Consider the following 21,437-nt stretch of genomic DNA (forward strand, 5'->3'; position numbering starts at 1 on the left):
GCAGCGCTGCCCTCCGGATAATGTACCCTGTTTCCCCCAGCCTTTACCTGACGGGTTCCCCGGCCAGGGAAAGGATGGCAGAAGGGGTGCTCTGGGGCCCCTCTGGGGGCCCTTGCACTGCCCATGCCATTGGCATGCCCCATTGCGCAGGTCACTGCTCGATTTACGGGCAGTGATCTGCGCAACGGGTGCTGCTGCACCCGCCGCACTGAGGCATTGATGACGGTTCCATGTGGAGCCGTCGGCAATGTCCCGGCCCTGAATTCTGCTGGGCCGGTGGGCGGAAACAATGTTTTCGCTCGCCGGCCCAGCATAGTGTTCATATTGCGGCCGGCGGAGTCTCAAGGGGGCCGGCAGGCTATGGAAAGACTGCCAGCATGAACACGGCGGTGTTTACTGCCGTGTTCATAATGAGCCCCTTAGTGATCGATCATGTTTCTTCCACGCTGAAGTCTGATAATGTCTTTTAACCTTAACATGCCACTATCATCATTTGTAGCAGTGACAATATGGGCCAGTGATCCAAAAGCTGGTGTTTTTGACTTAACAATGAAATTGATGTAAGATTCAGCCAATTAGGAAGGACTGCCTTGACCTTGAATAGGCACTCTTGAAAAGTAGTCAGCAGGATTTTGACCCTTTCAAGGTCAATGCATAATTGTATAATTGTACTCCTGCAATCGCAGTCCGCATCTTTCAATTCGAGAATGCATCTTTGCCTTTGGATTGCCAAAGATAGTCAGCAAGGCTTGATGATCAGTAACCAGCGTAAAAGGTTTTCCATATAGAAATACATAGAAATGTTCACAAGCCCATACCATAGCCAAGCTTTCCTTTTCTGGCTGTAAGTAAGCATGTTCTGTTTGAGATAGACTTCAACTAGCATAGATCAAAATATGTCTTCCTGCATTTGGGCGTCCACATGATGTGCAAGTATAGCACCTAACCCGACAGGGCTAGCATCAACTACTATCTCATTATGGAGCTTTGGATTGACGTATGCCATTTCTGTAGCATTTTCTCTTTTCATATTCTTTTGAACATTCAAACAAAACATTTTTCTTGGTTAACTCTGGTAGTGGGCCACTGACAGTGACAAAGTCCTTTATGTATTGTGAACAATACCTGAGCGTTCCAAGAAATGAGAGTACCATTGAAACATTCTGTGGGGATTCAACATTTGTTAAAGTTTGTACTTTTGAAGGATCAGGTGTCATGCTCCTATCAGAAAAATGTGGCTAAAGAATGTCAATTTTGGTTTATTTTACTAACACTTGTCTGCACTTCAAACCTGCACCACTGAGTAATTGACATACTTGTGTGAGGGCTCTATCATGCTCCTTCTTTGTAGCTCCAAAAACCAATATGTCATCACTATAGTTAAATGCATTCACAACTATGCATTGTATGCCGTCTTGCAAAAGTTCTGCATCCAATGACACACCAAAACTAAGTCTCTTCTATCTAAACAAACCAACATGTGTAGCAAAAGTTGTAATATATAGGCAGTTTTTTTCTAGTTCTAACTGATGATAACCTTTATTCAAATCAAGTTGAGAAAATACCTTGGCACCATTTAATTGCATAATGATGTTTGCAATGTGCAGCTGTAGATGTCTCTGTCGTTCAATTGCTTTGTTTGCTTGGTGCATGTCAAAGCATATGCACACAGATCCTTCCTGGTCTTTTTTAGGCACTACTATGGGAGAAACCCATGGCACTGACTGGTGGAACATTCAATGATTTTGTCTTTTAGCAACAAACAGCTTCTTGTAAATGAACAGCAGCTTGTCTATGTCTTCATCCTCATGAATGTGCAGTTTTACTTTCATAGTCTTTAACTTTCCCAAACCATGAAACAATGAAGAGAATCGATTTACTATCTTATGATGAGCATTCAATGTAGTAATTTACTGAAATCAGTCCCATGTCAGCAGTTGTATTGAAAACTGAGCAAACTGCTTCATTGGCGCTATAAGAGAACCTTTACTCTTCATGGGTGTCAATGCAGCCCAAGTCAATACTTTGGTCCTTGATGAAGACCCACGGTGCTGGAGCCAGTTCACTGTATTCTTCTTTAGGCATTATGTATCGAAGCACCACTATTGATGATCAAGGGTATTCAACATCCGTTTATTTTCAGTATAATCTTTGGACAGTGTTTGTATGATTTTTTTATTTTGACATGTCGACTTTTCTTTGATGGCCAAATCACTCTTTTCACTTTCACTAATTATTGAGGCTGAAGAACTGTTTGGTGAAGATTTAGATCATGCTCAACTTCATTTATTATATATTTGCCTCAATTGATGTAGCCGCTTGGTGTTGTGGGCATGTATTTCGAGCCTTGTTTCTGGAACAATCTGGTGGCCATTTTGTCTTCGTGCCATGATGCTTTTTCCTCCGCTCTTTTTATCATCACAAAATGGTTCTCTTTACCACAGCCTTTGCATACTTGACCAATGGCAGGACACTTTGATTCATGTGCAAACGCACATCCACATCTAAAACACAACTTCTTTTTGTGTGTAGACATCACTTTGTGTTGTTCAGTCTTTTGTTTCTAATGACTTTTTTTCACACTCATGACTGACTCATTCTGGGCACCTCCAGGCTCCATGTCAGCTGCTTTTCTCTCAGCACGTTTCTCAGCTCTGACAGCTATCAACCCTTGCTCCAGACTAAGGGCCTGATTTAGAATTTGGGGAACTGGTTACTCTGTCACAAATGTGATGGATATCCCATCCGCCAAATTACGATCTCTATAGGCTATATTGGGATCACAATACTGCAGGCAGTATATCCGTCACGATTATTATGGAGTAACCCCATCCGCCAAACTCTACGATCCTAAGAGTTTCTCAGGTATTTGTTGTATGAATAAATCAGACAAGCAACCATCTATCACTCTAAGCCTCATGCCTTCTTCATGATTAAATTAATTGAATTTACAGTGCTTGATGAGTATGTCAAGCCTTTCCATGAGTTTATCGATTGTTTTGCCAGTTCTTTGATGTTCCCAACTGAAAACATATGTAGGAAGCTGGCCTGGCTTATAGTGGGTACCTTGTGGTACTTACACCCTGTGCCAGGTCCAGTTTTCCCTTATTAGTAGAATAGAGGTGTTTCTAGCAGCTTCGGCTGATAGAAGGTAGCTATGGCAAAGCAGCTTAGGCTGAACTAGGAGACATGCAAAGCTCCTACTATACCACTTATATCATATAGCACAATATCATAAGAAAACACAATACTCAGAGTTACTAAAAATAAAGGTACTTTATTTTAGTGACAACATGCCAAAAGTATCTCAGAGGATACCCTCACTTAGGAGGTAAGTAATATATACAAATTATATGTACACAAACCAAAAACAGGTATGTAACAGTAAGAGAAGTAGTGCAAATAATGTAGAATCACAATTTGATGCAATAGGTAGACATAGGCCTAGGGGCAACACAAACCATATACTCCAAAAGTGGAATGAGAGTCACAAATGGACCCCAGGCCTATGGGAGGTTGTAGAGGGTCGCTGGGACTGTAAGAAAACAGTAAGGGGCATATTTATACTCGGTTTGCGCCAAATGTGCGTCACAAATTTTGACGCACAATCGGCGCAAACCCTGCCCCATATTTATACTTTGACGTCCGACCCCGCGGGCCTCAAAATTCCACCATGTGCGTCATTTTCTGGAAGGGGGAACCAGCCTTGCGTTAATTATATGCAAGGTAGGCGTTCCCTTCCAAAAAATGACTTTAAGGCCTGTGCCCCATATTTATACTCTGATGTCATTTTGACGCACAGGAGGGGGTGGGCCTTAAAAAACGGCGCACAGCCTGATGTGCGCCGTTTTTTAACACCTGGGTCACGCCAGGCATTAAGGGACCTGTGGGCTCAGAAGGAGCCCAGAGGTGCCCTCCCCTGCCCCCAGGGACACCCCCTGCCACCCTTGCCCACCCCAGGAGGACACCCAAGGATGGAGGGACCCATTCCAGGGAAGGAAAGGTAAGTTCGGGTAAGTATTTTTTTCAGTTTTTTTGTGTGGCATATGGGGGCCTGATTTGGGCCCCCCTACATGCCACTATGCCCAATGACCATGCCCAGGGGACATAAGTCCCCTGGGCATGGCCATTGGGCAAGGGGGCATGACTCCTGTCTTTGCTAAGACAGGAGTCATGTCAATGGAGGTTGGGCGTCAAAAAAATGTTGCAAATCCGGTTTGAGGCCTGAATTTTGCCTCAGACCTGATTTTCCCCATTTTTTGACACACAACCCCCATTTTCCAATACGCCGGCGCTGCCTGGTGTGGGTCATTTTTTTTGACGCACACCAGTCCGCAGCGCCGGCTAACGTCATTCCATAAATAAGGCGCCCGCATGGCGCGTTGGAATGGCGTTAGCCGGCGGTAACATTTTTGACGCACAACTGCGCTGGCGCAGTTGTGCGTCAAAAAGTATAAATATGGGCCTAAGGGTGTCCACAATACCCCAACCCAAGACTGTGAAAAGTAGGAGTAAAGTTACCCTACTACCCCAGAAAGACACAATAGTCGTGATAGGGGATTCTGCAAGAACCACAAGCACCAGCAAAACACTGAAGATGGATTCCTGGACCTCAGGACCTGTAAAGGAAGGGGACCAAGTCCAAGAGTCACGAAAGTGTCCCGGGGGGGCAGGAGCCCACTAAACCCCGGATGAAGGTGCAAAAGGGCTGCCTCTGGGTGGAAGAAGCCAAAGATTCTGCAACAACAAAAAGGGCTAGGAACTTCTCCTTTGGATGGAAGATGTCCCATGGTGTGCTGAAGGTTGCAGAAATATTTCCAGGCAGAAATACTGCAAACAAGCCTTGCTAGCTGCAAGAGTTGCAGTTGAGGATTGTGGGTGCTGCTGGGGACCAGGAAGGACCAGGATGTCGCCCCTTAGAGGAGGAGACAGAAGGGGCGTTCAGCAACTCATAGAGCCCCCGCAGAAGCAGGCAGCACCCACAGAAGTACCAAAGCAGGCACTTAGAAGATCTGAGGACAGCAGTCAACTCAGAGTCACAAAGGAGGGTCACACAACGTTAGATTTCATATCAGCGAGTTGGGCAATGCAGGACGGAGTGCTGGGGACCCAGGCTAAGATGTGCACAAAGGAAGTCCTGGAAAAGTGCACAGAAGCCGGAGCAGCTGCAAATCACGCAGTATACAGGTTTGCTGTCTGGCGTGGAGAGGCAAGGACTTACCTCCACCAAATTTGGACAGAAGGGCCACTAGACTGTGGGAGACACTTGGACCCAGCTCCTGTGTTCCAGGGACCACGCTCGTCAGGATGAGAGGGGACCCAGAAGACCGGTGATGCAGTAATTTGGTGCCTGTATTGGCAGGGGGAAGATTCCGTCGACCCACAGGAGATTTCTTCTTGGCTTCCAGTGCAGGGTGAAGGCAGACAGCCCTCAGAACATGCACCACCAGGAAACAGTAGAGAAAGCTGTCAGGATGAGGCGCTACAATGTTGCTGGTAGTCATCTTACTACTTTGTTGCGGTTTTGCAGGCGTCCTGGAGCAGTCAGCGGTCGATCCTTGGCAGAAGTCGAAGAGGGAAGTGCAGAGGAACTCTGGTGAGCTCTTGCATCCGTTATCTGAGGAATAGCCCAAAGGAGAGACCCTAAATAGCCAGAAAAGGAGGTTTGGCTACTACGGAAGGAGGCTTGGCTACTGAAAGAGGTAAGCACCTATCAGGAGGGGTCTCTGACGTCACCTGCTGGCACTGGCCACTCAGAGCATTGTGCCCCAAAACCTCTGAATCCAAGATGGCAGAGGTCTGGGACACACTGGAGGAGCTCTTGGCACCTCCCCTGGGAGGTACTGGTCGGGGGAGTGGTCACTCCCCTTTCCTTTGTCCAGTTTCACGCCAGAGCAGAGCTGGGAGATCCCTGATCTGGTTTAGACTGGCTTATGCAGAGATGGGCACCATCTGTGCACATCAAAGCATTTCCAGAGGCTGGGGGAGGCTACTCCTCCCCAGCCCTTCACACCTATTTCCAAAGGTAGAGAGTGTAATACCCTCTCTCATAGGAAATCCTTTGTTCTGCCTTCCTGGGACTGGGCTGCCCAGACCCCAGGCGGGCAGAAACCTGTCTGAGGGGTTGGCAGCAGCAGCAGCTGCAGTGGAAACCCCGGAAAGGCAGTTTGGCAGTACCTGGGTTCTGTGCTCGAAACCCGGGGGATCATGGAATTGTCCCCCGGGTCCAGAATGGTATTGGGGTGACAATTCCATGATCTTAGACATGTTATATGGCCGTGTTCGGAGTTACCATTGTGACGCTACACATAGGTAGTGACCTATGTGTAGTGCACGCGTGTTATGGAGTCCCCGCACTCACAAAGTTTGGGGAATTTGCCCTGAACAATGTGGAGGCACCTTGGCTAGTGCCAGGGTGCCCACACACTAAGTAACTTGGCACCTAACCTTCACCAAGTGAGGGTTAGACATATAGGTGACTTATAAGTTACTTATGTGCAGTGAAAAATGGCTGTGAAATAACGTGGACGTTATTTCCCTCAGGCTGCAGTGGCAGTCCTGTGTAAGAATTGTCTGAGCTCCCTATGGGTGGCAAAAGAAATGCTGCAGCCCATAGGGATCTCCTGGAACCCCAATACCCTGGGTACCTAGGTACCATATAAAAGGGAATTATATGGGTGTTCCAGTGTGCCAATGAGAATTGGTAAAATTAGTCACTAGCCTGCAGTGACAATTTTAGAAAGCAGAGAGAGCATAAACACTGACGATCTGGTTAGCAGAGCCTCAGTGATACAGTTAGGCACCACACAGGGAATACATACAGGGCATACATTATGAGCACTGGGGTCCTGCATAGCAGGATCCCAGTGACACATGCACAAAAACAAACATACATACAGTGAAAATGGGGGTAACATGCCAGGCAAGATGGTACTTTCCTACAACATAGCATTCATATTCAAAGTTTGGTACTGGATTAAACTTGATATTCAACACATTCTTAATCTGACCATATGTGACTTCTTTGTCAGTTCCCGGCATTTTCTCTATGACTTCTTTCACACCATCACCAGCAAGATTTCTGAGATATTTATAATATTTCTGTTATCAGTCGCTTCAAGTGCATCAATAAAATCATCAAAAGTCTCCCCAGGCAGCCCATCTATTACCAATATTTAGCTTTTTGGCAGTGTTAAATGGTGGTAGTGGTTTAAGAAAGGCGGCAGCATTGTAAACTGACGTGGAACCTACTGACGTTGAGAGTATTGCTTTCCCTTGCCTTTTTGACTGGAAGTCAGGATCTGTTCTATTTGGGTCCCAGCTCTGGCCCTTTGAGGGCCCAGACTCAAGGTCATCCTTGATGTGCTTCATCGGCAGAACAGCCCTCTGTCGAAGCTCTGGCCGATGGAGATATGGACTATTCCTTTAGCAAAACCCATGTGCTTCTTCTTTGTCCCCGCTTCGGCCGTAATGCAGCAACTATCTTTTTCAGGCTCAGTAAGTCCTTTCCTTTATTCTTTGTATACTTCAATTTGTATTGCTTCACACCTGGTTGATCCACCTTTGGCACTATTTGGTATTTGATAATTGTCTTTAACTGTGCTTTGTAACCTTGGTTGAATCCTCCTTTAGCATTACCACTCTGTATATTGTATAACTTTATTTTGTGTGGCAGTGCTGTACCTTTTTGTAGGATCTTGGTTATAGTTTCTTGACCAACAATGCGAGAACTTTTCTGTGAAGCTCTCTTTACATTCACACGCTTCACATCCGGTGGAGTTGTGCTTTGACTCCACCTATGGCAACCGTCGACTTGGACCTTTGACGAAGGCACATGGAGCATGCACAAGCAGTTTGCTTGGAGCACGGTAAACTCTCCAGGTCAGAACTTTCTTCTTCTGGTTTCTTATCCCCTATCTCATCACCAGTTGTAGCATCCTCACCAGCCTTGTACACGCTGAATGACTAGGCCACACACTGAGGTGTAAATCAGATCTCTTTATTCCTCCGTATGCATCTGTGAACTCCCAACATTCTAAAGCAAACTCTCATACATTCTATGCTAGTGAATACATCACACACTGTTACAAAGTCCTCAGGGAGCCACAAATATTCAGTTCAAACCATGCAAGACACTAAAGAGATCACGGGTTCCTATATGTTTTTATCTTTGCTCTTGTTGCTGTTATTTAGATGAATTGGAGTGATGAATCAAGAGAAATAGAGGTTTCTCACAGATTAAACTCACACCACATTTGTTTCTTTTAGTGTGCCAAGGGTAGAAGGTTTCCAAAGTTTTGATCCCTTAAAAGACATTGGCGGGCGGTGGAAGCCACCCGCACATGCCATATCTCCATCAGGTGGCCTGTGCAGCCTGAATCCCGCCGGCCCTATTATGGTTTGAACAGGGCCTTAACTTTGCAAACAGCTCCAAATGGAGCTGGCTGCAATGTGGAGGTGCAGTGGGTGCAGCAGCACCCTTCGCGCATTTCACTGCCTGTAATTCGGGCAGTGGAATGCGTGATGGGGCTGTGTCTGGGGGCCCCTGCACTGCCCATGCCAAGTGCATGGGGAGTGCATGGGCCCCCATGGGCCCCTGAGTCCCCCATCCTGCCAGCCTTTCAAATGCGACCATGGAGAGGCAGGCGGATGGGGACTCGTAATCCCCATGGCAGCACTGCTTGCAGCACTGCCGTGGTGGATTACAACCACCGGGACTGGCAGGCTGCAGGCTGGCGGCAGCCTGGTGGTGTTGCGGTTGGACCGTGGCGGCTCTGCCACGGTCATAATGTGGCGGTCAGACCACCAGTGACTGCCAGGGTCATAATGACCCCCATAACGTGTATTTGATCCCACTAGTACAGAGACAAGTATTATTCGTTGGGCTGTTTGTTATTCCCAAATCAGAGTCCTGCTCATCCCAGTTCCTTCATGTTGAGTTATTCCCCTTCCCTATTGAACCACTAGTATATCAAATAGTTCTTGTAAGGAACCATATTCCTTTAGTCCCATTTCAATACCCATGATCCCTTCCACTTCCATCCTCCTTGTAATATCAAGTAAATCAATATTTGGAGGTGCAAATCCAGGGAGGGGAGGGAGGTTACTGGGACCGGGACGAGGAGGAGTGTGATCCAGCGTAATGACTCAAGTCGAGTCTCTAATGTTTGACACAAAGTGAAGCGTTTTGACCAAATTTTAGCCCTACAAATGTCTAGCAGGGATGCCCTCCCCCACCCCAGCTCCTTGCCATGAAGTTGAAATTGATCTGGTGCGATGACCGTAACACCCATTGGGATTTCTAACTTCACTGATCTGTAACCCTGCTTCACTGCCTGTTTTACATATCTCCTAAAAATCAGAGTTGATCCTTTTTTTCATTTGGTGGCTGCTTTTTTCTTTTTACTAGTGCTCATGCCGGCTTTCGGAGAAGGCAGCAGTCAAAGCAGTGCTTTGTCCTGCACCGTTTAAATTAGAAAAACAGGGCCTCATTGATAAGCGGCTTGTGCCGCTGGGGCATCGCTTTTTTTGATGCACCGGCAGCACAGTCTGCAGGCCCATATTTACAAAGCCAGACAAAGCCACTTTGCATGTCTTTTCATGGCCTTCTAGATATGAGGTAAGGCAATGCAGCTCAAGTCACTGTGTTGCCTTACTTTGTGTCAAAGAGGTGTTCCACGGGTGTTGCGGTCGGTGTTCCCATGCAACACCCACGGATTTTGACACATTCCCAGGTTTACAAGATTTTGTAAACCTGGGAATGTGTCAGAAGCCTATGCCTTCCCAGGGAATGTGTAAGGGAGATACAACGAGGAGAAATATCTTTATTTCTCCTAATTTTTCCTCCTATCATGATTGTTTTTGTGCAGGAAGGGTTCCCTTGCTGCACAAAAACAAGCATCCCTGCAACTCAGACAACCTTGCACCATAATGCAAGGGTGTCCGCATTGGTGCATGGCAGCCCATTGTGCACCAGCACAGAGGAGAATGGACAGGAATGTGGCGTATCTCTGACATACGGCGCGTTCCTGCACCTTTCTTTTGATGCAGGGCAGCACAGTAAGAATCATTTTGGTGCTGCCCTGCACCCAAACCTCGTAAATAAGGCTCCCAGTTTCCAAACACAGATATTAATACACAACTGCCTTGTAGTAGGGCAAATATGAGTCAAATGCCAATGATTCACTTTGCTGTTCTTGTTTTTGTGTTTCCAGTTAAAATTCGTTTTTCATGGCAGTCTTGGGTGGTTAGCTTGCACCGATATTAGAGCACAATGCACTCCACCATAAACAGTATGCGCCAATGTTTTGTACGGAGGTCATAGAGATTTGAGAGATAACATGGTCAGCTGCATCAGAATTGTAATGCTCTGTGAATTCCAAGTCTGAAAGGAAGTAAACAGACACATTAAGTGGCATAGATTAATTTTGGGGCTTCATTACGTTATGTATGGAAACCTGGATCCAGTGGCGTAAAAAAGACCCCCGAAGCCCCTGCGATGTCCATTGGGATCATTTGATGTGCCAATGGAAGCAGCCTCACTACAACCACCCTCACCCGCTACCGAAGATTATTCCATATCTCGGAGTGCCCTCCAGGATCCCTAAACTTTCTGCTCTTTTTGTGGACATTGATCGGCTGCGTAGACTGTCTCTTCTGTCCTCATGCACCCGTCCAAATTCTGTATCCAGTTCTCCCATCTCAGCACTGTTGAGCTGTCCCATAACGTAATTTTGTATCTTTATGCTCAAAATAGCAGTGTATTTCTCAATAAGGTTGTTTCACCCAATATTCCCAGGGAGACCAGTGCTAGTGTCAGAGCCACCCTTTCTCCCATCACCTTAGTGGTCTATTCCTCCACTTGTACCTAGTAGGAGCATATCTTTGAACAGTCCAATATTGTGCGAAGCAGTGTATCTGCCTGAGCACAGCCTCTCAGACACCTGCTATTGTCTATTTTCTCCATGTGTCATTACCTAGTTCTGGTGAAGCATGCCCTGTGGAAAATCTTGAACTGGACTAGGCAAAACCCGACCCTGATAGCCACCTCTTGGGGGTATTGGCATGCTTCACCCCATCCCCCTGCTCTAAGATCTCCAGATCCATTTCCCATCTCTCCTTTAATACCACCAATGGTGGGTTAGTGTGTGCTATAAATGTCTTGTATATCCGTGAGACTGCATGTGCCCTCAGTGGGGCTGCGAGCAGTCTACATAGAGGTGTCTCCTCCGCTATGTCTTGCATTTTAGCACTGCATCTCATGAGTGCATGGCATAGATGTATGTAGCAGAATTGTTGCTTGTAAGCTTGTTTTGTCCCCAGAACTCCTGGAAGGTGAGCTTCCCTTGGGGGCTTCGCACGTCCCACCACCTTTGCAGTGGGCACTATATCACATTGTTTCCATTCCTACAGAGATCGGAGCTCTTTCAGCTTGTCGTAGCCCTACAATGGGGGTTTCCAGCACCACCTACCCCATCCCATCCAACATGTTGCTGCCCTCCATATTGAGATTACTAAGGGAAGATTTCGAGTTTGGTAAACAGGTTACTCCATCACAAACTTGACAGATATCCTGTTTGTCATATTACATTGTCCATTGGACATAATAGAATCATAGTACGGCAGACTGGATATCCGTCATGTTTGTGATGCAGTAACCCCATCCGCCAAATTCTAAATCAGGTCCCACATCTTACGGGGAGAGAGATCTGACCAGTTGTTATGTACTGTATAACCTATGGACGTATCCTTCTGGGTCCATAGTTTGCCTATTTGCTAGTGCTGCCAGCTCCTGCCTATTTATTAACCACCTGCAATTGGACCGATCTGTAATAGAGCTGCAGTTTTGGGAGCGGGAGTCCTCCGTCATGTTTACCCCTTTCTAGGGTCACCAGTGCCACTCTGGGGACCCATCCATACCAGTGCAGTGTGCGTATCACTGTGTCTACCTACGAAAGAAGGTATTAGGGACTTCAAACATTGTGTTCTGCAGCCCGTAAATAAACATGGGCAATGTCACCATTTTGTAATGGGTGGCCTTGCCCAGTAGTAAAAGAGGGATGCCTCTCCAATGTCCACATCTCTACGGTACTCCTCTAGGATCCACCCGAGATACTGCCTGTAGAACTCAGTTGAGTTGGGTATTACATGGTTCCTTGAGTACCTGAACCCTGTTTTTGCACAAACCAGAGGAACTCCTCCCTCTGTTAGCGGCCTCCACTGGGTGATCGGAAACTTCACTGATTTATGCCAATAGATCCGGATCCCTTAGTATGTGCCAAATATCTCTTCCAAGGCACAATGTATTCATTGTTGTGGACTGGTTGGATAGAACATCATGTCCTCTGCATATAAGGAAATCACATCTTCCCAATCAGGGTCCCCTGATCTTAGCATCTATTCTCGTCCAGCATGATTCAGGCCCCAATGCCAGGGTGAACAGCGGGGGCAGAGGGCATGCCCGTCTGGTCCCACTTTCCAACCTGACATGTCTGAAAATGCACTATTAGCCCTCACATAGGCCACCAGGTCGATCTACTGTATGTGTACATATGACAAGAAACTCAAGACTGTCCCCTTCTTCTGCAAGGTGGAGAACAGATAGGACCACTCTACTGAGTGAAAAGCCTTCTCAGCATTTTAAGACAGGATGATCGCAGGTTCATGTATTAAGTAGCTCTTAGTGAGGCATCCAAATAATTGCTGAAGGTTGCGGCATGTCAAATATAAAAGCATAAAGCCAGACTGATTAATGGCTACCAATATAGCTATGACATGTAGAAGACAGCACGCAAAGACTCTCACCAGAATCTTAACCTCTGTTTAGAGCTGCATAGATGGTCTGTAAGAGTAGCACTGCTCTGCTGGTGCAACCTGTTTGTTTATAAGGACTACGGTTGCAGATCATAGATCGTGTGGGAGTCATTCCCTTTCTTCAGCCTTGTAAAACATGTCCTATTGTGGCCCTGTCAGTTTCTCCACCACAACTTTAAAATACTCTGGATCAAACCCATACAGGCATGGGGTCTCCCCCTCTTAAGTTGTCTTATTGCTTCTCCTAACTCCATCTCCACCAGGTCCCGATTAAGCATTGCTCTGTCGTCCTCCTCGATGACTGGTGTGGGAATATCCACTATGAATCTCTCTTTATCTGCTGGGTTCTCCACACACAGGGCCCAATACAACTTGTCTAAGGGCAACACAAATATCCGGACTAGCTCCACTGATTTGCTGACTTTCATACGCCCGGCAGTTTCTAACATTCTGATCCACATTGATCCCTTGTCACATCTCGATAGCCTTGCTCGCAGTTTCTCCACCTTGTTTACAACTTTGTACAGTCTGTGTTGGCATGCTCTGTAGCATGTCTTTGTCATTTCCTCCACTAATCACTAGAATTCATTTCTGGCTATGTGGACCTGGTGTAGGAGTAGTGGCGTTGGGGTCTGTACATATTGAGCCTCCTGTCCAACAGTCTGCCCTTGAGAGTCTTCCCTTCTTAATTTTGGCCCTCCTTTTTCGTGTGGTATGTGAGATCGACTGCTCCCTCAATACTGTTTTGTAGACTACTATTTTTTAGATGACCGACTGATTGTCTGAAAAGCACTGCTTTGTGCCCTCTGTAATTAAGTTTTTGGTGTTCCAGTCTGTAAACTCCCTTAGGTTATATCTTCATTCTGAACGCTGAAACGGCATTGCAGAGATGATGTGTGTGCATATTGGAGAGTGGTTCTTGCCATGTATGAGTATTTGCAGGTGCCTAGATGCTCATCTCGCCTTAGGTCCCAGGCCCAAGGGTGAAACGAAGGACCACATTCTGTTGTCCCCTTCCCCAGCGTAAGAGCCCCAGGTTATTTAGTTCAGGTCCCCATTCATGGTAAGGTTAAACTCACCTACTGCGAGAGTTAATGAGTCTTGCATCCTTGTCAACCAATCTCCCAACTGCCCCAATCCCTCGGTCTCCAGTCTGGGTGGCAAGTACCATGAGGCCACTGTAAGTCTGTCCCCATTCCAATCTCCTGGCAGCACTGTGAAGCAGCCACTTAGTTCTGTCCATCTGTCTGTGACCATAAGGGGGACTGGTTTGCATGCTAGGCTGCAGTGCAGACCCACCCAGAAGTCTGTGGTGAAACACGGTTCGGTAATGTCCTTACCTTAGGAATCTACACCGGTTCACCACCAGGTGCATCTCTTGGAACAGAATGAGGTCTGGGTTGTGCCTGTACAAGAACTGGGATACCATCCTTCTTTTCACCCTATTCACCATACTGTCTAACTCTTTCACATTTCATAAAAGGACTGAAAGAGATGTTGTATTCAATGCCAGTCTTTTCTGCATCCTATTTTAGTGGATATCCTAAAGTGTTGGACCCGCTCCTTCCTCCTCCTCTGTGTCTGCTGGCTGCTGTATTGGACAACTTCCACACACCCCTAAATAAAGCCCCTTCCTACTTCCCAGAGGTGCGAGTTTGAAGCTACCCGCCACCCCAATGCACCTGATGCCTGCCTCCTCGTAACAACAAACATTGTTAGATTCCTGCCTCAGCTTCTTAACACTCAAGCTGTGCTAACAGGAATCAGTTACTGTCCAACTGATGCATCACTGAAGGGTGGCTCCTGCCTCCGATCGCTCCAGGTATACTGTTTTTGATGATCTTTGCATGATTTTGGAGTCCCAACAAATGGTCCTTTGGGGTCATGATAGGCCTCAGGTGGCATGTGTTTCTCTGCCCATTACCTGAGCCTCAACATCTATTTGTGGTGCATCCCATCAGTCCTACGCCCTCTGCGGTGTCCTTGAGCCTCCTTTCTGACCAGCAGCTCCCGGCCACCATCCTTCCAGCCATTTCCATGCCTCATTTGTTGTTTTGAAGGATCAGTATTTGCCTTCTGTCAGGACTTTCAGGACTTTGAGTTATATTCACTATTCCACGTGACAAAGCCACAAAGTGAATTCAATCGCATAGGGCCAGATGTATCAATTTATCCAATAGCAATTACCTAATTACGATTTTTTTGCGAATCACAATTAAGTAATCGCTATTGGAATGTCTGAAACTCCAGGGGTTTTATACTGCAATTCGCAAGGGCTCGCAAATGGACCTACCTCATTATTATTCATGAAGTAGGTCACAATTTGCGAGCCATTACGAATGGCTACAATCACAGGGATGGTGGCCTGCGGGGCTCAGCAGACCACCATGTCTGTGATTGCTTTTCAATAAAGCAGTCTTTTTTTTTTTTAGATGCTAACAGTTTTCCTTAAAGGAAAACAGGATGCGTTTAAAAATGAAAAATGAAAAGTTTTCTTTTCATTTTTTAAGAGTAGGCCTGCTCTTCAAAAATGTTTTTGCATGCATTCACAAAAGGGAAGTGGTCTCTTGGGGAATCCTTCCCTTTTGCAAATGGGTTACCGCCTTCAGGGTCACAAAACAATCATACATACCTCTGTGATTCGGTATTAGGAAGGGACACCCTTGACACACCCGCTCCTAATACCGAATCGGTATGTAGTCGCAAATTGGATTTGTTACATACCAAAATCCCTTTGGGCAGTTTGCGATCGCAAAACACTTTGATACATATGGCCCCTAGACTCTAAACTTGTAACCACCTGCGGTATGCCACGTGCACTGTATGAATAATCATTGACGTCATTATGCAACAACAGACAGCTAAAGCTGTCTGTAACCAGATGTTGACAAAACTAGGGGCTTGTGTATGTGCAGCAGCGGCTCCTCTGCTATGGCGGAGGAGCATTGCCACCCCGACAGCAGCAGCAGCATTAGCAGCTGCAAACCTTTACAAGAAAAGGATAATAAACTGTGTTGATTATCGTTTTCTTGTAAAGGGACGGGGCCACAGGCTTTGACAAGCACAGAGGGGGAGTGCACATGTATGTTTGCCGGCCATCTTGGGGTTTCTCCACTGTGTTGCCAGGCTGGAGAGAGCAGACACAGCCTCCCAGTCTGCCTGGGATCGCCCTGGCTGGGGGCTCCCAGCCAATCCAAATGCTGCTCCGAGCAGCGTCCGGATTAGCCACAGGGCAGGCTTTGAGTATGTGCCTGCCTCCAATGACCAGCAAGAAGAAGCGGCGGCGTTATGGCAAGGCAGGTACGTGTTTGTTTTAATTTAATGTTTATTCTCCCTTCCCCGGTTGCCGCCCGCCACTTCAGTGCGCAGTGAGCCGCAACCGTATATGTGCCCTGTGTGGTAGAGAAAAAATGTTTAGCAAAGGGTGGACCACAACCACTGAACAACTGACCCCCAACTATTCCCCATGCCTGGCAGGAGACTGATACAAAGGCTGAAAGGAAACCTCATTAGTTAAGCTGACATAGCATTACTTTTAAATATTTAATTTTTTTTTATCGAGCAAACATATTGCCATCTTGTTACTTCAGTTATTATTGTGCAAAAAGAGGTTTGATAATATCATTCCTTTTCACAAATCCTCAAACTCACTTTTATGATTAATAAATAGTCTGTGTAGTTTTAAAACACTCCAACTTGCAACTTCAAAATGTTTCTGAAACGTTGCCTGTTTTAAAAAATTTGAAAACTGCAGTGAACAGCTTTCATGATTAACTTCCGAGCAGTAGGAGTGGGTGAATGGAGGTGTCTATCAGCTGCCCTGTCCCCTGCACTGAGCTCTTTACCACACCCTTATAGGTCGCCACCTACCTGCCCATTCGATCAAGACTTCTCACTCTGCATCCCAACATCCTTTATGAACCTCTTCAGCACCTCTTGCCTCATGATCATGGGAGAACTACTGGGTGTCACAATATTCTGCTCCTCAATGTCACATCCATTGGACATCCTGGAGCAGGAGAAAGGGTCTGAGCACTACGTTCAGCAACTAGAGAGAGTTCTGCACAAGTCTCCTTATTGTCTCTCTCCCTTCCACTCAATTTACCTACACATTGTCATCGTTCTTACTCGCCTACGCACTAATTCTCTCGTCCGTGTCTCTCAGTCGCCTTCCTAACACACTTACCATTTCAGCCAATCACAGTACTCAATTGCCTACTCACTCAGCCACCTAGCTCATGATGTGCAGGGTCACGAAACCTATCTCAAAGCGCATCCTTCACTAATGCAAACTTTGATTTATTTCAGGTTCTGAAAAACATATCGAGGCGATTTCTGCTCACCAACGAGCTAGTGGGAAGACTGCGCTGAGCAACAACTCAAATATGGAAACAGACACCACACCTACTACAAAAGTGGAGAGAGAAATGACACTCAGCAGAGAACAAAGTATGTGCAACAACTGAAACCCTCCTTTGCCACCCGCGAGTGCTGAGTACATGTTTTCCAAAGGGAAGAGGAGGGGTTACAAGTGAGATATCGAGGAATAGCGTCTCGGCGTAGATATTAGGCCTGATTCACAACTGTTTTTGCACACCTACCTCACACAGAATTGACTATTCACAAATTTCAAAATGTCATCCGTGAGTGCGTTAAAAAATTAGGAAACTCCCTCAGATGGTAGAACTGTGCCCTTGCCAAGTTGACATTTGCAGGGAAGATTGTGGGCTCAGGAGGTGGCGCTGCAAAAAATGTAGTGAACACCTACGAATGGTAAATTGTATGTATTCTTCATAATTTTAAGGTAGGTTTCCCTCCTGCAATCATGTAAAAAGGTACTCCTGCCAAAGGCTCCTTTAGATGCTCTTCCAGAGTGGAAAAAGTCAGAAATCCCATCACAATTGAAGGGGGGGGGGGGTGTATGGAAAAACGTTTCTCTGTAGGGACACCATGTGAGTTTAAAAACAAGTTACATGTGCAAATAAACACTGTCTACTCAATTACAGTTATATGCTTTTTTTCGCCTTGGAAAAAGAGGGTCATGCAAATTTTGAACTTTAGGCTACTCCAGTAAACGCAGAACTAAAGTACTTATGGAATTCTTTGTAAACTTCTGGCCACACAAGAGTCACAGACAAGGACTAGATTTCAAGTATTTTCACAGGGCTCTTCAAATCAGGTCAGTTGTAACGGATGTCCGTAGCAAGCGAATACATTGCATTGGAAAATTCGGAGATTCCCTGTGAGGCAGTCCACCTCGGTTACTGTCATTCACATGGTATCAATTCACTGTCATGAAATACAACCCAGCATTTAAATCAATGTAAATCAGCAAAATGATTTGGCTATGAATTATGTTAGTGCTTTCCTTGTGCAAATTTCGAAGACCATAACGCTCTATCAGATGGATCAAAGTTCAAAACTGAACTTGGCCAACAAAACAATGCATTTAAGAAATATGAAGCACTTTAGGTTGCACCAGAATGGTAGACGATGATTGCAATTTTTAAACCTTAAAGGTATATTAAATTTCAGGTTTACAGAGAGCAAAACTCAGATTAGTACTGCTTATGATCAAAATATGAAAGCATAACATAATATGAAGTTCAAATCAAATTGAAGTCATATAAATGAGAGGACGAAACAGCATGGAAGGCAAAGAGAAGTTAGTTCTCTCTCTTGGGAGAGCACTCTAAAATCTGCTATTCTGCTCCATTCTATGCTTAAACCAAGCTCCGACTACTTAATTCAAATCTGCGCACTATTAAAAACATAACTCTAACACTACCCCACCTACAAACTGTTCTAATGAGATGGTACAATCCTGTTAAACCCAAGATGATACAATCATATGCTCATTATATCTCGGGACTCTTCACAATATGGCTTCTCCCAGGGTTCTTCAAACTTAAAGTTTCTGTAACAGATGAGATACAGGAACCAGCCTATACCCTGCAGGTATCTTCTGAATGCGCTATTCATTAAAGTATTCCATGATTACCACAAAGAAAAGAAAACATTTCTTCACATGGGAAAGAAGGCAAAAGGACATCAAATTAGTTAAATAGGACTCCACCTTCACGTAGAAATAGTTATCACAAAGGAAGATGGCAACCAAAGGGAGCAATTTTAAAATACAGGCCTACATTAGCTATGGTTTATTTAAAAGTATAGGAACATAATTAATAACATTTTGTGCTGATATCGATTTAATGCAAAACAAAAAATAAAGCATCACCAACCCAAGGTATAAGAATACTGAAATGTTGACAGCACCGTTGAAGACAAAGGGGCAACAGAGGGCTATAAACACTGGTATAAGCCAGCTGCTGCCAACTTTCCAATGTCCCAATCCACGCCCTTTGACTCTCCCTCTCACCTGCCGCTCCGCAGGCTATGTGGATTCTGCAAGAAAATGAGAGAGCCAGGGGCTGCCCAAGAGAGCACGAAGCATACCTTCCCCCTTCCCATTGCTCTCAGTGTCACAAGAGCCTCAGAAGGAGTGGGGAAGGGGAGAATGAAATTTGCTCAGCTATTGTCCCTGCTCTGCCAAACAGAAAAAAGCACATTGGCAGAGCACATGGAGACTCAGGAGATGATTGCTGCCCAATTTTACAGCTTCTGATTTGTTCATGAGCTAGCAACTGAGATGCACACAATTGAATTTCCAGTTGAAAATGTTAAATTAATCGGTGATAAGACATGTAGCTTTGAATAAAAACAATACAGATTGTTTTTCACTGAATAGTGATGTTCTGTGAGAGTTACAGATTCACAAAATAAAATTCAGATACAAATATTCCCTCCATAGAGAAAGCAAATGGGAATCTTCACCTCTCAACCTCCTCAGAAATTTATGGAGGATTTTGGGGAAAAGGTTGGCACATGTGCGGCTGGAATCTATTATCGAATACTCTCAGAGTTTAAAAAAAAATCATTTTACATCAATTTCCTTCGTTGATTGTGTTTTCCTCTGTGTTCTTTTACAGTGCAAGAGAAGTCAATGGATGCGCTACAATTAATTAATCGGAAAATACTGTGCAGGGTGCGAGGTACTGTCTAAATGTTACTAAATGTAGTTTTAAAATTATGAATGTTATACACCATACAAAAATACACAGTGAATTGAGCGCTTGTTGCATGCATTTGTCACGTTTTGTATTCTGTAAGGGCCAGATAAACATTTTATCTTTCTGACGTCAATAAAATCAATCTTACTCATTCTGGTGATAATTTCACCTGCATGTTTTGTTCAGACAGCCTGAGGGGCACAAATGCTTCTTGGCCCATGGGTTTGAATGTTCTTCCTTCTTCTGTGGGTTCATGGTCAAATCTTTGTATTCTTTGTAGGAATATTGAGTGTTTGGATTTTTGACCTTACCTTGAGGAAACAGGCAAATTTGATGGACAAATGTCGGAGTCTTCGATGGGAAGGCAGACACATATCAAATGTTGATGATATCCACATAAGATACATTTACAAACAATGTAACTAAAAGAAAAACATTTACATATTCAGTAGTAATCCTCAAAATGTAGTCTACTTGGACCTACTTTCTTATCCATGGTCTAGTGACACACTATTTGTCCACAGGATGAGGGTATCCACACAGAAATCTGCTGAGCAAATTGTGGTAACTACATTCACAGAGGGAAAGTCTACAGTGGAAATAGGTAATGCTTTTATGAGAGGTAATATTTTAAAATACAGAGTGAGCTCCTCATCAAATACAGCAACATTGGTTAAAGGAATTAGGGTCATGCGGAATGTTTCATTACGCCTGCAGAATTGGCTGGATTTTGGTCATTCTGCCTTACTCTTTATCACAGAGTTCTAGCCAAAAATTCTGCCAGGCACTTCATGGCAGATTTGTTTCTCGCATGAGGCTCCAGAAAATGTGAGCTGTCAAGCGCGAGTGAGATTTGGAATCCTCAAGAGCGATTTTCTACGGTGGGCGGTCATGAATGGTCACGGTCAGAGGGCTTCCGCTGAATCATATTTGCTGCCACGCAAGTAGAGTTTCTACTTGAGTGGCAGCAAAATAAACTCAAATGGCTGCTTGCTCTTGTGCAATGCAAAGTGTCATTTGCGCTGATTAGTCAGCGCTGCTCGCGCTACTGGTGCTAAATGGCAGCATGAGCTACATATTTTCTCCCCGTTGGCGGAACTCTGCAGAATCTCGCAGAGTTTTATGTAACTCTGCAAGGTCTACCCACCCCTAAAAGGAATAACATGAACATGATCATGGACAGGTGCATGTAGAGTAATGGTTTCCAGGTGGAGAACATGTATTGATGATGCCAATAGTTCTGGCTTTAAAGTGTAGCACCCTACACTCTTACAGGCACACACCACTCATCCTTCACTCAAATGTGTAGAGCCTTTTGCCTCTGATATATTGAAAATTAGAGTGAGAACCAAGAAAAAAGGACTACTTGCTGTAGAGCGTGGAACATGGGCCCAACCAAGAGTGCATGAGAAGAAGAATGGAACTTGTGAGGTGACACAGACAGCTGAAGACTACATCAGAGTTACTAGGACAAGTGTCAGCAAGTGCCTCAAGCTCAATAACACGTGTTAAAAAGATCCATTTACTTATTGGTAACCTATAGAAGAATTCCAA

General features: G+C 45.2%; 1 protein-coding gene across 1 annotated transcript in view; it reads left to right on the forward strand.

Annotated features, from left to right (window-relative positions):
* Window positions 1–21,437, forward strand: part of LOC138283368 (protein EURL homolog) — a 40,535-nt gene that overhangs the window by 13,510 nt on the left and 5,588 nt on the right. The window contains exons 2-3 of the mRNA XM_069221351.1: window positions 17,122–17,262; window positions 19,803–19,865. Of these exons, the coding sequence (XP_069077452.1) occupies window positions 17,199–17,262; window positions 19,803–19,865 (127 nt within the window). The 5' untranslated portion in view covers window positions 17,122–17,198. The remainder of the gene's footprint in view (window positions 1–17,121; window positions 17,263–19,802; window positions 19,866–21,437) is intronic.

Source organism: Pleurodeles waltl, chromosome 3_1, assembly GCF_031143425.1.
Source record: "Pleurodeles waltl isolate 20211129_DDA chromosome 3_1, aPleWal1.hap1.20221129, whole genome shotgun sequence".
Lineage (NCBI taxonomy): Eukaryota > Metazoa > Chordata > Amphibia > Caudata > Salamandridae > Pleurodeles > Pleurodeles waltl.